General features: G+C 48.1%; 1 protein-coding gene across 3 annotated transcripts in view; it reads left to right on the top strand.

The window, feature by feature from the left end:
• The first annotated feature begins 7,681 nt into the window (after window positions 1-7,681).
• Window positions 7,682-16,958, top strand: part of DNAJC11 (DnaJ heat shock protein family (Hsp40) member C11) — a 63,813-nt gene continuing 54,536 nt past the window's right edge. The window contains exon 1 of one of the 3 annotated variants that reach the window (XM_075906136.1): window positions 7,682-7,868. In XM_075906136.1, coding sequence (XP_075762251.1) covers window positions 7,797-7,868 — 72 coding nt within the window. In that variant the 5' untranslated portion in view covers window positions 7,682-7,796. Of the gene's footprint in view, window positions 7,869-7,941; window positions 8,245-8,325; window positions 8,348-16,958 lie in introns of those variants that run through there. The other 2 variants (XM_075906138.1, XM_075906137.1) reach the window with 2 other exon arrangements.

Below are 16,958 nucleotides of genomic sequence, written 5' to 3'. Positions count from 1 at the left end.
ATAGGTAATGATGATATCAGTTCTTTATAAGTGGGCCATGCCTCCCTTGCATAGGCCAGTATGTAGAAAGACTCTGAAGAGTGAAGGAGCTCTGAAGACACTGATATCCCATGACCTTAAGAAAGCTGTCTGAGCTGCAACCACAAATTAGTAAGGCTATTTATAATATGGAAAATGAAAGCGATCTAAACTAGGAAGGCTTGGGAGAGGCAACGTGACTGACAAGAGTAAGGAGCTACTCAGCCAAAAGGGGTTTGGGATTCTGTTTTACTTGTCGTAACTGGTGGCATCACTAACAAATCACATACAGCAGAGAGCTGCTTTCTTTATGCAGCTTGAGCATTGAGCAGTTTGAGGCAAGAGAAACACTGCACCCTTGAATGGAGGCCTTGAAAGGTCAGTGAAAAGTAAACAATGAAATGTTTTGTTTTAAAATGGATTCATTTGTAGTTTACAAGTCCAGTAATTTTGCTATTAATAATGTAGGCTCTTGAACAGCTTTTTGTATTAATTTATTTAGAAAGTATCTGAATTCACATTTTAAGCCATCAAGATCCTGTGTTCATGCATATAAAGATCCAGGGAAAATGTAAATAGATCTGGCTCAAGATGGGATGGTCCTCAGATTTCCCATGAGGTACCTGTCAATCTGTTGCATGCAAAACAATTTCCTATGGTGGAAAGGCTCAGCTGTGTAATTAGTGACAGTGTCTTTTAGCAATATGTTGGAAATATCTGAGAGAGAGAACTCACTGTTAACTTTCTGTCACTAACATCCCTAATGATCAAGTGTTTCCCCAGCCACGTTAGAAGAAAAAGCATGTCCGTTACTATCACTACAGGACAAAACTCGCTGGGAAATAGGTCGCTGGCATGGCAAAGCAAACCTCAGAACCTTAGTAATTATTTTTGTGTTTTAGCATAGACCAAGTCACTCTAAAATCAGATAGAAAAAATGAATCTAGTGGGTGGGCTGAGTCAGGAGGAATGTAATGCCAAATAGCTGGATGACACCTCTGAACTGAGGGAAAATGAATTAATCCTTAATGGATTTCCCTGAAAATGTGTCTTCATGAAAAGCTTGCACTGAGTTGAGGAACTTACTTCATTTCAAAGAAACTTATATTTCAAATATTCCTTTGTCAACTACATTGGGATCAGAAGAGTTGATTTAAGACTGAACATTCCTTTTAATTGTTTTCACATAAGGGTTCTATGATGATAAGGTCCAAAACAAAGTGGCTGAACTTTGGTGTAGGAAACCATGGCTACCCAAAGATCTAGAGTTATATGGCTACATCTTCACATGAAATCATACTTAAGGGGTTTTTTTTAGTAGCTGTCTATCTTCTGAGCTCTCATTGTAACATAATATACATAAATTAAGGGACTAGTTATAGGGTATTATGCAGCCTAAAGGGAAGAAAAAAAACATTTTGCTTGAAGGTATCCTTGTCAAAGCAACAACACAGGCAGAATACAAAATCTGACTGTTACTGAGATTTATAGCCAGTAACAATTTTGTGTATAACCTAGGGAGCCACTCTGTTTGAATTTCATAGGCCCCTGTACATTGTGACATGAATTTTTCTGTCCCGTTCAATATTTTGATGGGACTGCATGGGTGCCCTCTAGTGGTTAACTTGCCAACCAAACAGCTAATTTGTTGTTTGAAGCTGCATGCAGATTTCTGCTGTCAGTGTCTCAGTGTAAATCCAGTGTAACTGTTGACTTGAATAGAATTACTCTGGATTTTCCCTGGTGTAACTAAGAATGAGATCTGGTCCTCAAGTACTCACCTATTCCCAACTTTTCTATTGCTGTATATCTCACACGGTCCTTTATATTGCAGAAACAGTTTTTGAAAGTCACACATCAGTGGTAGTTTTTGTCAAATGGAGTTTATTTCTGTTTTGAAAAGTCCTTTCAGACTCATAATGTAGTTAAACTAATGGAGGAAACAATTGTCCTCTCATCAATGTCTGTAGCCAGTGATCTCAGGAGTAATGCTGACAAGTGACACTAACCATTCACTTGATCTTGCATGTATCAAAGAGCCCCCTGGTGTCACTATCAAGGTACATATAGCTCACCTCACCATCATATGGAAAAACAAATAGTCTCGCAGCACCTTAAAGACTAATAAAACATGTAGATGGTATCATGAGCTTTGGTGGGCACAACCCACTTCTTCAGATGATGAGTGCCATATGGAACAGAGGTGGGACTGGTTTTCCTCTTTTCCATTCTAAACTGTTGTTTTCTATTATACTATGTGTCTAGGGAGCTAAAGACAGGCAGAACATGTTGTTAGGCCACATATAACACATAAATCATGCATGGGACAACTCTAGCTTTTCTTCCTCCTTTTTATCTCTCAGTTATGAGCGTTTGATTTCTGAGAGCTGTGGATTTTGAGCATCCAAATGAGTTGTGCTCTACCAGCCTTCATCCCTCCTGCTTTGTTTTGCTGCAGATGTCATATCCACTATCTGCATGTTTTTAACTTGCTGCTGGCATTTCTGGTTGCTTAATGGTAGACAATGATAACAAAAAGTAATTATCTCTATTAAGAAGTGAGCAGAAGAGGTAAATGCACAAAGTTGAAACACTTCTTAAATATAAAAAAAAATGAGTGAAGGAGTTGCTCAGAAAATGCCCAGTTTAAAACCACCTTAGCAGTTGTGTTATTTTATGCCTGGTTGTATATTTTACCAAGGGACAATATAAACATGTGAGTAAAAACAGACAGTGGGACTTGCTTGCTGATCCAATAGGGAGACAGGTAGATTCCTCCCCACAGGTATATTTGGTTCTCTAGTAAAATGAAGCCCCAACCTCTCTCTTTATCTCTAAGTTTTTATACCTCATTCCTCATCATGGTATCTGAGCACCTGCTCTTACAGATGGGAGTATCTTACTGATCCAAAGAGGAGAACACAGGGTGGCTTAAAATGCATATAGTAATAGACTAGCATTAGGCCTTTTGACAATTTACATATTTAAAGCTAATGATTATGAATGACTCTTAAGCAGTTTTTGTATCCATTCTGTAGTTAGTTAGTTAGCTCTTCTGTCAGTAAGCAACAGGAAGACAGGTATAGTGGGACTGATGTACTGATGGTGCAGATTCCCTGGGAACTTAGAGATTCCCTTGTGCAGATGATTTTTAAATGACCATATTCAGCAAAGTTTTCTGCCATATCCCACTGAGTTAACCTGCTATCCAAGTATGCCGAGGAAGGAAGAGCAGTGAGAAACTGATAAAAATAGCACTAAATCCCTGTCTTGATTCAATGACAAGAAAATAATAAAAAGATTATAGGTAATTTCTTTTTATGAATTATAGAGAAGGGCTTAGATTCAGCAGTGACACAGAAGAGTCTGGACAGATTGCTCAGCTGCCTTTTCCAATAATGTTACTATCATTCAAAGGGAAACAAATGACCTCCAGGATAAACTCTGAGAACAGCAGAGCATGGTTGTGAAGTTGTACACGGGGGGAGTCTCCTAAATACCCAAACTGCTTCTATTCTGTGAAAGCAGTCTGGGTCATTTTGAATGTGAACAGGAACAAATTTACTTGTAATGTCTGTTTAAAGAGAAGAGAATATGATAGATTTCAGACTTTGCTTTATTGCTGTCATATAATTTGCTTTCTAACTATACTCAATGGGGAGAACACACCGAATCTGTAGCGCAAGGAGCTGAAAGCTTTGTCACACATTCTGCTTTGAGGATTTTTCTGTATGTTACAAAACTGTATTTCTATTATTTTCCCCATGCTATAATTGGCTTCTTCAAGGGAGAGAAAAAAAATACTCCAACTCCTCAAGATGGAAGTGTACAATAAACATATCTCAGGTTTGGACTAGGTTCATGACTGACCTTCTGTTTATCACAATAACATTCCAAACTGCTCCTGTGCTAAACAACCTATAAAGGAATGACATTCCTGTAACATTTATCCTGCTTGGAAATTGCCTGAATGGTGCCCTTGTTGAAGCACAATCCAAAGTTCATTGAAAGATTTTCCTATCTACTCATCATACTTCTTCTTGGTGAGTTCCTGAGTCAGTTCTGATGATATCTGGCACATAATGTGGCCAAGGGAGAGCAAAGATGGAACATAAAGCATTTTCAATCTGGAGCCAGTGTGACAATGGGCATTATTATACTTCAGGGAATCCCAGCCTAAATATCTGCATGGGTTACAGGTACAATATGGTTAATTGCACTTATGTCCAGAAACAGGAAGGAAAAAAAGAGCAGTTAAGTCATGGTCAACTTTAGGTTTCTAAAGGCAGAACACAACTACATGGGTCTGTGTCCCCCAGTCAAAAGTCTGGAGTTAATTAATATATATACTATCTATCTATATCTCAAATCTGCAAGGAAGAAGCTACAATTTTTCAGCAGGTCTATTGCACAAGGGGGAGCAGCAAAGGATTATTGGCTGGAGGTTACTGAAACATTATAACAAAGTAAGAGATGGTTGGAGAAGTACAACCAAGGGCATGTCTAGACTACATCCCTCTTTCGAAAGAGGGATGTAAATTAGACAGATCGATATTGCAAATGAAGCTGGGATTTGAATTTCCTGCACTTCATTTGCATAATGGCAGTCGCACATTTCTTCAAAAAAGGGCTTTTTGAATGTGAAACCGCCGTCTAGACGTGGTTCTTTCAGAAAAAAAAAACCCTTTGTCGAAAGATTTCGTACTCCTGTACTCTTTCGACATAAGGATATAGTCTAGACATGCCCCAAGTGACCACAAAGCTCCAATTTCTTCACCAGTTTTTCCCAGCTCCCTTTTGCAATTAATTTCCCAACATTTACATACGTTAAATTATATACCAGATGCATTTTAATAATGTTCCAAAGGAGGGGCACCCAATTTCAATTAATTAGATTTTCCAATAAAACAGAGAGGCATATATTTACATAACAAAACCAGTCCAAATACAGGGTCATACGCAAACCTACCCAAAGCAATTAAGTGCAGAAAATGATGGTGCCTCAGTATGCAGGCTATGAAATACTGAAAGGTGATTCGAGGGCCAGGTCCACACTACGAGGAAAGGTCAGCTTAAGGTACCCAATTCCAGCTGTGTAAAAAATGTATCTGGAGTCGATGCCAAGCTTTGGCGACATTCTCACAGCGGGAGGTTGACGGGAGAAATGCGAGGAGGAGCGGGAATACCAGGGCCAGCACCAACAGGTGCCTCAGTGCTGGGTTTAGCAGGTCTTTACTAGACTGGGTAAATCAAACTGCAGAAGATTGACTGCTGCAGTACCCATCTTTAGGGAAGTGATGACTTGGCCTAACCTGGTGGTATGCTGGGGGGCAATCCCTGGGAGGAGAACAGAAGCCTGTGGGGGGAGAGGGAGTCCCTGGGGGCACAGAGGGGTCACGTGGGGAGAAGAATGTGAAGGGACAGAATCCCTGGAAGGGGGGGGCAGAGTCCAGGGGGGCAGAGCTCGCTGATGGAGAGCGGGGGAGACACTGGGGGGGGGGGGCAGAGGTCTCTGAGGAAGAGCGGAGGGACACTGGAGGAGAAGAGGTGTCTGAGGGAGAGCGGGGGAACACAGGGGGGCAGAGGCGTCTGAGGGAGAGCGGGGGGGACACTGGGGGGCAGAGGTCTCTGAGGGAGAGTGGGAGGGACATTGGGGGGCAGATGTGTCTGAGGGAGAGCGGGGCGGACACTGGGGGGGTAGAGGTGTTTGAGGGAGAGCGGAGGGGACACTGGGGGGCAGTGGTCTCTGAGGGAGAGTGGGGGAGCACTGGGGGGCAGAGGTGTCTGGGGGAGAGCGGGGGAGACACTGAGGGGGCAGAGGTGTCTGATGGAGAGCGGGGGAGGTACTGGGGGGGGCAGAGGTGTCTGAGGGAGAGTGGGGGGCACTGGGGGGCAGAGGTGTCTGGGGGGCACTGGGGGGCAGAGGTGTCTGAGGGAGAGCGGGGGGCACTGGGGGGCAGAGGTGTCTGGAGGGGCACTGGGGGCAGAGGTGTCGGGGGGGCACTGGGGGGCAGAGGTGTCTGGGGGGAGCGGGGGGCACTGGGGGGCAGAGGTGTCTGGGGGAGAGCGGGGGGCACTGGGGGGCACTGGGGGGCAGAGGTGTCTGGGGGGGCACTGGGGGGCAGAGGTTTCTGGGGGGAGCGGGGGGCACTGGGGGGCACTGGGGGGCAGAGGTGTCTGGGGGGAGCGGGGGGGCACTGGGGGGCAGAGGTGTCTGGGGGGGTACTGGGGGCAGAGATGTCTGGGGGAGAGCGGGGGAGACACTGAGGGGGCAGAGGTGTCTGATGGAGAGCGGGGGAGGTACTGGGGGGGCAGAGGTGTCTGAGGGAGAGCGGGGGGCACTGGGGGGCAGAGGTGTCTGGGGGGCACTGGGGGGCAGAGGTGTCTGAGGGAGAGCAGGGGGCACTGGGGGGCAGAGGTGTCTGGAGGGGCACTGGGGGCAGAGGTGTCGGGGGGGCACTGGGGGGCAGAGGTGTCTGGGGGGAGCGGGGGGCACTGGGGGGCAGAGGTGTCTGGGGGAGAGCGGGGGGCACTGGGGGGCACTGGGGGGCAGAGGTGTCTGGGGGGGCACTGGGGGGCAGAGGTTTCTGGGGGGAGCGGGGGGCACTGGGGGGCACTGGGGGGCAGAGGTGTCTGGGGGGAGCGGGGGGGCACTGGGGGGCAGAGGTGTCTGGGGGGAGCGGGGGGCACTGGGGGGCAGAGGTGTCTGGGGGGCAGAGGTGTCTGGGGGAGAGCGGGGGGGCACTGGGGGGCACTGGGGGTCAGAGGTGTCTGGGGGGGCACTGGGGGGCAGAGGTGTCTGGGGGGAGCGGGGGGCAGTGGGGGGCAGAGGTGTCTGGGGGGGCACTGGGGGGCAGAGGTGTCTGGGGGGAGCGGGGGGCTCTGGGGGGCAGAGGTGTCTGGGGGGAGCGGGGGGCTCTGGGGGGCAGAGGTGTCTGGGGAGAGCGGGGGGCACTGGGGGGCAGAGGTGTCTGGGGGGAGCGGGGGGGCTCTGGGGGGCAGAGGTGTCTGGGGGGCTTTGGGGGGCTCTGGGGGGCAGAGGTGTCTGGGGGAGCGGGGGGCACTGGGGGGCAGAGGTGTCTGGGGGGAGCGGGGGGCTCTGGGGGGCAGAGGTGTCTGGGGGGCTTTGGGGGGCTCTGGGGGGCAGAGGTGTCTGGGGGAGCGGGGGGCACTGGGGGGCAGAGGTGTCTGGGGGGAGCGGGGGGCTCTGGGGGGCAGAGGTGTCTGGGGGGCTTTGGGGGGCTCTGGGGGGCAGAGGTGTCTGGGGGGGCGGGGGGCAGTGGGGGGCAGAATCCGGGGGTCAGTTCTCTGGGGGGCAGTAGAAAGGTGAGGAGGGGGGATCCCCGAGCGGGACACGCTTGGGGGGCGGGGTCCCGGGGGAATGGGGCTCTCCCGGGGGCGGGACCCTCAAGCGGCTCCTCCCCTCCGGATTCCTGGGACGCGGCTGGGGGATCGGGGGAGTAGCAGGGCGCATGCGCACTAGAGAGGAGCCCTCGCCTAGGGAGCGCGTCACAGTCCCGTCTCTTGCGCTGTCCTCTTGGCATTTGCCACCACGTGACCTCTCCATCCCCCGTCATCCCCCCTCCCGGCAGCGCTGCTCGCTGCGCATGTGCGGCTGCGTCCTCTCCGCGCCCGCCGCGGGTCAGGCAGGCGGCGCGCTGCCGCCCGATGCGCCGCCGCTCCGCTGGGGGCGCTGTGGCGAGGGCGCCACCTCCTCCGCCGTGCGCCCGGCGCTCTTCTGCCCCGCCCGCCGCGGCGCGGGGTGAGAGGTCGGCAAGATGGCGGCGGCCTTGGGGGAGGAGGCGCCGGACAACGAGGATTATTACGCGCTGCTCAACGTGCGGCGGGAGGTGAGGGCGGGGGTCGCGGGAGGGAGCCCGGGCCGCGCGCCCGGCCGGCCCCGCCCCTCAGCGGGCTCTGCACGCGGGGCGGCGAGGCCGGCTCCGACCCGCCCCCTTCCAGCGCCCCTCCCGGGCCTGGCGGCGGCTGCGCGGCCTCCCCCGCCCCGGCCAGGCGCGCGCCCCAGGCGGGAAGCAGCCGCCGCCGCGTCCTGGAGCAGAGCGCGAGTCGGTCCGGGCCGGCCTCGTGCTGCTGCCTCAGTCCCCCCGTCACCCTGGCCTGGCTCAGCCTCTTCCCGCTGCCCCGTGCAGGGTCCTCCCGCCAGCCTGGCCACCCGGACTGACACGGTCTCGCCGTTCCCTGTGGCTGGGACACGCGGAGCGGAGGGTGAGACTGGCGCTGCAGTGCGCAGGCATCCTCACGATGTTCCCTTTATGCCTCTGCATTTACAACAGCGAGGAAGCTGCTCCACCCCGTCTGTGTCTGTCAGGTATTCCAGTGCCCAGGATTTTCAGCTCAAACTCCGCTGCCCTTTGCCATGTTGTTTTTCGGCGGCCTAGTTTTCCCTTCAAGTGTCTTATCTCTATTGCTGCTGTGGTGGCAGAATCAGTTTTCATCTGTAGCACGTGGCCAATCTACCTCTAGTGCCTTTTGGCATTGAGGGTTCTGGTATCTTCTCGGCTGCACTGTGTCAATAGATCTTGGTTTAAGATTGTTCTGGGCCAAAAGATATGGAGGATTTTTCTGAGTGGTTGTGTGGAATGAAGGCAGTTCAGATATGCCATACTTTCTTCTTCCCCAGCATTCTGCACTATAGAGTAGTGTTGAAAATACGCAGCCCTGCTAATCTTGAGTTTGGTTTTGACATTGTGTTTTGACTTCCAGACTGTGTTTAAACTCCTAAAGTTCTGGGTTTTATTGATTTTGTTCTGGATGTCCATATGCCCATAGAAGTTATCAAAAACTTTCTGAAATACTATGATGTTTATGTATAGTTGCAGTTGCCATTCTGAGCATTGTTCTACAGGCAGTCCCTGAATTACGCGGATCCGACTTATGTCGGATCTGCAGTTACGAACGGGGCCCTCCCTCTCCCTGGTCTTCAGCAGACCAGGGAGAGGAAGCAAAGCGGCGGAACACGCGGGCAGCGGTCAGCCCAGATGCGTCTGGGCTGTCCGCTGCCCGCGTGTTCCGCCGCTTTGCTCCCCGTCCCTCTGGTCTGCAGACCAGGAGGACGGGGAGCAAAGCAGAGCAAAGCCGCGGAGCCTGGGGTTCTTAAGTTGAATCTGTATGTAAGTCAGAACTGGCGTCCAGATTCAGCCGCTGTTGAAACTGATCAGTTTCAGCAGCAGCTGAATCTGGACGCCAGTTCCGACTTACATACAGATTCAACTTAAGAACAAACCTACAGTCCTTATCTTGTACGTAACCCGGGGACTGCCTGTTTTTATTATGTTTCATAGAGTGAAGATCTGGTCTGTACATCCATGCCCTTTCCAAAAAACATCTTGCTCTTTTCTGAGAATGCTATCAAGTGCCTTTGATCTATGCTGGATATTATACAATACTTCGCTAGGCACAGATAAATGTTATACTACTCTAGTTATTAAAATCACTGAGAGTTCCTTTACATAAGAACATAAGAACGGTCATACTGGGTCAGACCAAAGGTCCATCTAGCCCAGTAGCCTGTCTGCTGACAGTGGCCAGCACCGGGTGAACCGAAGACAATGATCAAGTGATTTGTCTTCTGCCATCCTTCTCCAGCCTCTGACAAACAGAGGCCAGGGACACCATTTCTATCTCCTGACTAATAGCCCTTTATGGATCTAACCTCCATGAAATTATCTAGCTTTTCTTTAAACTCTGTTATAGTCCTAGCCTTCAAGCCTCCTCTGGCAAGGAGTTCCACAGGTTGACTACACGCTGTGTGAAGAAGAACTTTCTTTTATTAGTTTTAAACCTGCTACCCATTAACTTTGTTTGGTGTCCTCTAGTTCTTTTATTATGGGAACTGATAAATAACTTTTCTTTATTCGCTCTCTCCACACCACTCATGATTTTATATATCTCTATTGTATCCCCCCTCGGTCTTCTCTTTTCTAAACTGAAAAGTCCCAGTTGTTTTAACCTCTCATCATATGGGACCCCTTCCAAACCCCTAATAATTTTAGTTGCCCTTTTCTGAACCATTTCCAAGGCATAAATATCTTAAAATATCTTTCTTTAGTATCTTCTCTGTAACCCTATTGGTTCACTCATCTGACACTTTCCCCTTCCCAGCTGATATAAATAGAGAAGCCAGGATAGATGCTGCTAATTCAGGATTTATCTTGGACAATTCTGTATTCAAAAGCTTCAGAGGCGAAGCCAAGTTAGTTTGTAACAGGAGAAACTTTAAAAACTACAAATAGACTATTAGCACCTGAAAGACCAACAAAACATGTAGATTTTATTATGCGCTTTCGTGGGCATAACTCACTTCTTCAGATGACAAGAGTGTTAGAAGTCCAGATCCAAGAATAAATAAGGGGGGGGGGGGAAATGAAGGCTCTCTGTGTTTCAGGGGACCTTACTTTGTTAGTGTTATAACCTGTGTCACTTGTTTAGTGGATACACACTTCTCGGTTTGAGTCTGACGGAGGCTGTCACAAGGTGGTGATCTCTGCCAACATCTGCCCCCTTTCTCGCTTCCACATCTGCCACTGAGCATCACCATTTGCCATTGATCATCTTGTAATCAGTCTGGTTCTTAGCTCTACTGTTTGGTGAACACCATGTCAGCTTGTGAATTTCATGATCTTGAAATAGGGTTCTGCCAATGATTAGATCATTAGATCAGTGATGGAGAGAGTGTTATCACCATATGGTAAGACTGCATCATTTTGTTTTTAATACAGAACAGAAATTTATGGTGAACGCTTCTGGATTTTCTTCTTCATTACTGATTATTCTATCCCTTCTGTTTACGAATGGCTCGATACCATTGTCAAGATGCTTTCTGTTTCAAATATTTTAAAAATTCATTCTTATTGTCTTTATTTTTGCTGGTCTACTTATGTCCCTTGTCTTCCCTCATCAGATTTCCATTTCCTAACTTCCCATTTCTTTCATGTTACATATTTTAATTTTTCACAGCTGCCTTTACTTCCCCTCGAAGCCAGGTTGTTTTTTAACCAGCACAGCCTTCTCCCTCAGTTGTGGCTTTCTGGGTATCTAGCAAATTGGTTTTAAATTATTCCTAATTATCATTTACATTTTTCTGATTAAATTCTTCCTCCAAGGTGAATTGGCTCATAATTGTTTTCAGCCTTGTGAAATTGGCCTTATTAAAGCACCAAATGTGTGTGTATAAGTAGTGTGGACTTTATCATACTTACACAGTATGACCGGGATCAAGCTGTGATTGCGTGTACCTAAGTACCATTACCTTTTATTTCTGTGCTCAGTTTCTCTTCAGCTGTTAGGACAAGGTCTAATACAGAATTGCCAGTGTTGGCTGCAAGTTAGGAAATTGTCATCTATAATATTTATAATAAAAATTCCAAGGATGTTCTAGTACTGGCAGCATGAAATCTCTAGCGTCTCTTATTCGGATTGGGATCCCTGATGATCACAAAGCTCTCCCTCTCCCCCCCTCACACACACACACACATATAGTAGAGAGGAACATCAGGAGCCAGATTCCTGTTACCTACCATCAAATCACACTAGGAAGCGGTAGTCCTGGAGGAATTCTGCAATTATAGCATTTGGAGCCACAGTAAAATTGCAGAATTCCCCCCAGGGCTGGTATCGGACGCCAACTAGTATCCCATCTCTTGCTTTAATTGTTCTGACACTGATCCACAAGCCATTGAGAGATTTTTTTTCCGGAACTATCGGTGTCCCCCGTCCAGGACAGGGCTCTTCTCTTACTGCCTTCTCTAGGGCCACGAGCACCCTGAACACCTGGTCTTGGCCTCTGTCTAAGCCTAGGTTAAACGCCATGTCTTGTTGATGGGGAGGAGAGTGGAATCCACATGTTCTCTGGGTTAATAAGTATTTTCTTTTTCTCTGATAAACCAGAACCTCGTTCAGTCTAGTTTTTGTATCTGGTTCTGTGCTTAGCCCAATGGAAGACCAGGTCATCTTGTCCGCATACGTCCGGGAAAGGCGTTCATATAAAATTTTAGCTGCACTTACAAACCTAAGTGACACTGTGTGCACTGCCCAAAAGATACGGCTCTGCGAGGTGCTTTATTCCAAAAGGCAAGTCAGGGCCTTGTATATGATCACACCAAGTGCCTGAAGCCTCTCACTGAGTAACTGAATGAAACTGTGTGTGTCTTAAAACTGAAGACATCATGTGTGTACAGTATTGCAAGGTGGCATTGCACACTAGATACCAAATCAATCAATGAAAATAAAACTAGTAAGAAAACAAACTGAGTCCTGCCCAGACGTTTGCTTTTTATTATGAGCTGCATGATGGTGATTCAAGCTCAGTTTTTTTTCTGTAACCTGCCTTTTTACAGGAATTGCCTGAATGCATTTTATATAATCTGTTAATTATCCAATTTGTATATAAACAACAAATATGTGAATCTCAACTGTATGCGTCTGTGTTAAGTAGCTGTTCCTGTAAAAGCTCTATTAGTTTGTAGGAACCAATGCAGGCAGTCCCCGACTTACGCGGATCCGACTGACGTCGGATCTGCAGATACGAACGGGGCTGCCCCAGAGTACACGGACTGCGGGACCTCGCGGTCCTGCCGCCCATGTACTCTGGGGCTTTCTCTGCGTCTCCCTGGTCTGCAGACCAGGAAGACGCAGAGCAAAGCCGCGGAGGGGCTCGGGCACCCCAGGCGCGCCTGGGCTGCTCCGCTGCCGGCTTCCCCGAGACTTTGCAAAGCCGCGGGGGAAGCCGGCAGCGGGACAGCCCAGACGCCTCGCGGCTGTCCCGCTGCCGGCGTCCTCAGAGGCTTTGCTCCCCGTCTCCCTGGTCTGCTGGTCTCCAGCAGACCAGGGAGACTGGGAGCAAAGCCGCGGAGGACCCAGGCGGCGGGACCGCGGTGCGTCTCGGTCCGCCGCCCGTGTCTTCCTGGTCTGCTGGGGGGGGGGGGCGCAGCTAGTATGTCCCCGTCCCCCCCCAGCAGACGAGGCTTTTCTCTGGACGCCTGTGGCAGAGCAGCTGGGGCGCTGCCGGTTGGTCCCGCAGCACCGCTCTGGGCGCTACTGGTCCAACCCAGGAGCACCCCAGCTGCTCTGGTCCTGATTCAGCCTCTGCTGGTCAGTTTCAGCAGCGGCTGAATCAGGACGCCTGGGGCAGAGCAGATGGGGTGCTGCTGGGTTGGTCCAGTAGTGCCGAGGAGCGGTGCTACTGGAGCAACCCAGCAGCACCCCAGCTGCTCTGCCCCAGGCATCCTGATTTAGCCGCTGCTGAAACTGACCAGCGCTGACTACAGGAAGCCCGAGGCACAGTTGCTCTGCCCCGGGCTTCCTGGAATCAGCTGCTGATCAGTTTCAGCAGCAGATGACTTGGGGACGCTTGGGGTTCTTAAGTTGAGTCTGTATGTAAGTCAGAACTGGCGGTCAGTTTCAGCAGCGGCTGAATCTGGACGCCAGTTCCGACTTAAATACAGATTCAACTTAAGAACAAACCTACAGTCCCTATCTTGTACGTAACCCGGGGACTGCCTGTAGTAAATATTCTCAGCGAAGTTGAAACAACAAATTAGGTTTCTTTTCATAAACATTGGATCAGCTTTTGTTGCTATTACATGAAATTAATTTCATAGTTAAATTTCACTTCAAATTGATTTAGACTTCAAAGTACCCCAAAATGTCAATTAATGATGTTCTATGGACACTTATTCAAGGAGCCAGTCATACATTTGTCTGAATCTGGTAGGAAAAATGAGGAGGAGGATTAGGTATTGGTTGTGTAGGACATTTGTACCTATATTTCCTGTGTTTGGTCAACCAAGGACTCCCATACTTACAACTTCCAGCTCTCCATCCGTTGCCTTTCTTGTGTGGAAACACATAGTTCTTTCCTTCCTGACATGATAGTTCTAGTTTGCATTTATACCTACACTATGAATTCCTCAGCCACATCAGACTGCCTAAGAAACCCTGCTTTACTTTTCTTCTGAGAGACAGAAAACGGTGTATTTCTCATAGCTACATTGCCACACCTCTTTCCAAGCAAGCACATTTATTCTTACAGTAAAAGCTTTACTGACACTTTTTCTAGACTGCAGGCTTCTTTCGGAAGAAGCTTTTCTGGAAGAGATCTTCCAGAAAAACTTATTCCGAAAGAGCGTGTCTTCACTGGAAAAATGCATTGAAAAAGCAATCTGGGTTTTTTTGAAAGATATGTGGACGCTATCTCACATTTCAGCTGTGATTACTATGGATGGAGTGGCTATTGGGGCACCTGTGCTTTTTCCTCTTCTTTCAAAAGAACCCTCTTGCCCATCCCCCCACACCTTTTTCTGAAAGAGCTCTTTTGGAAAAAGGCTTCTTCTAGTAGAATGAGGATTACCAATGTCGGAAAAACCCCTCTGTTCTTTTGATTTTATTGCGGAAGAACGCAGTTGCAGTGTGGATGTAATGGCCTTTTTCCGAAAAAATTTCTCAGTGTAGACACCCTGAGAAAACATATTAAAACAATAAAATAACCTACCTACATGCTGATAAGCTGACCACAGGTCATCCTCTTACTTCAACAAGAGCTCTAGCTGGTGAATAGTCCTTTAAACCCCATGCAGAGTTTTCCTGTTGTTACCAGTTCATTACATCTTATTAAAAAAAAAAAAAACACAACAAGCAAATGGTCTGGTAGCACTTTACAGACTAACAAAACATGTAGATGGGATCATGAGTTTTCGTGGGCACAGCCCACTTCTTCAGATGAACAGAGTTAATAATTACAATAAGGAATCTATGCATTCTTAATACAGTTTTGGGATCTTTGATTTATCTCTGTGACAGGTGATCAGAAGAAAAGGTTCTCGCCTTGCAAAGCTTCAAAGATTGAATTTTTGCATAACCAGAGAATATGCCTTTATGTTCTGGGAAACCTGTTTAGCAGCTCATTCTTGTTTTCGCTGTTGTTTTAAATGAGTGCTTTGAAGCTCATGGTACTTTCCAAGGTTTGCGGTAGTCGTATTTCTAGGCAAGTTCCGTACAGGCCCACAACAACATACATATATTTTGCATTTTTACTATCCGCTCCAAAGGCACTTACTTTTTCTCAGTGAGGTTCAACTGAATTCAGTAAGGTTTTTCCAGAATATTGTAGGACATTGCTGTATCTGTCACTGGCCTGACGAAAACAGTCTTTGTTCTTGTTAACACATTCTGGTGCATGATTCTTGAAGGCCATTATTCCCAGAGCTGTGCAGATGTCCTTAGGGATATGCAGGGCAAGATGTCTTTCAAGATGAAGTGCTGTGTACCAATTTCAGAGAAAAATGTGAATGCCATGGCTTCAACCAAGCCTTCCCAGGATTGCCCCGTCAAATTGATAATTTAAAAATAACAGGAAATATCAGCTGATTCAGAGGAGGGGAGGAAAAGGGAAAGGTCATCTTGTATTTGCTTTATTCAGTTTCTGAGACATGCAAAGGTTTTGGTGATCAGTGAAATATTAGGACACAGAGAAACTGGTGAGTCAGTAGGCCTAGCAAGTCCAATATATATTTCTGAAAAAGGCAAATATGAAGTGCCTCAGAGAAAGGTCTGTACAATGGTGTGGATTTGTGATGGTCCTTTGTTCCAGTGGCATGAGGATTGTGATGGTCCTTGGATCCCCTGGGGCAGTTAATTCCATACTCTCACACTGGTCTGTGGGGGAAGTGTTATATCCCTAACAAACGAGCTTTGCTTGTCAGAAGAGCACAATTGTTGACCACACTTTATAGCCCGCAGCTTTAAGTAGCACACTGGCCCAGGCTGCGGAGTGCCTACTACATGAGGACCTGATAAAGTGGGTCTTTGCCCACAGAAGCTTATGCTCCAATAAATCTGTTAGTCTATAACCGTGTTTCTCAAACTGTGCTCTGCAGAGCCCCAGGGCTCTGCCAGACATCTCCAGGGGCTCTGCAAGGTTGACAAACTGGAAACATCGATAGGTACAACACATACAATCAGCGGTCAGCTGGGGCTCCGCATAAATTTTTACGCATGTAAAGGGCTCCGGAGCCCCAAAAGTTTGAGAACCGCTGGTCTGTAAGGTGCCACAGGACTCCTCCTCGCTTTTACATAAGGACCATCGTCTTGAATTTGGGATGAAATTCATGGGAGGCCAGTGTAGAGAGCAGAGGGCAGGTTTGGTGGGCTCATAGTAATTTCTGTTGTTGAGCTACAAGGCATCATTCTGCACTAACTGGAGTTTCCTCAGTGCTGAATGCTTCCTGCCCAGATATCTCACATTGCTGGAATCCTGCCAAGAGGTGACACAGCTATGAATGTCTGATGTCAGGTCGTTGCCTGCTCGAGTGGGACGGCATCTCCTAGCCAGCCAGAGATGACGAGCAGGGTCTGTGAGAAATCCTTTCCATGTGAAAACAGCGTCAGTAAGGAATCCAAGAGTTCTCTAGACCATGGATGTGCACCTTCAATTCAAGGAAACTGCATCAAGGCTGCAAACTCTCCCAAGGTCTTTCCTCTGCTCCCTGACATCCCTTTTGTTCAGGTTCAGCATCTGCCAGATGCTCTTTATCATGAGCTCATCTTGTTCAAGGACTGGATCACCTGGGTGGTAGTGTGACTGTATGTGGTAAAGGACGAGATAGAGCTGTCAATCATTTGGCACTTGAGTCCATGCCTGACCAGTTCACCCAAAGTGGTGTAGCTGCAAAGCTTCTTGTAAATGAATTGAGAAACTGTTGTATATGGGTTTTGGTTCAACTGGACCTGGGCTAGATCTTGGTTACAATGCTTGGGAAAACTGTGTGTTACTGCAAGGTGAGGTACATCCTTTGCTAACTCCGTGTTCCGGTCACTGGTTATTTCAGTGCCTTTTTGCTTAACTGGGCCTTGGAGCTCTGATGGCTTCCTGATGCATTCTATGAGCACATCAGGACTAAAGTGTTAAGAATAAGAAATATGGA

This window comes from Pelodiscus sinensis, chromosome 23 (genome assembly GCF_049634645.1).
Source record: "Pelodiscus sinensis isolate JC-2024 chromosome 23, ASM4963464v1, whole genome shotgun sequence".
Lineage (NCBI taxonomy): Eukaryota > Metazoa > Chordata > Testudines > Trionychidae > Pelodiscus > Pelodiscus sinensis.
This window is presented reverse-complemented; position numbering and strand designations above follow the sequence as displayed.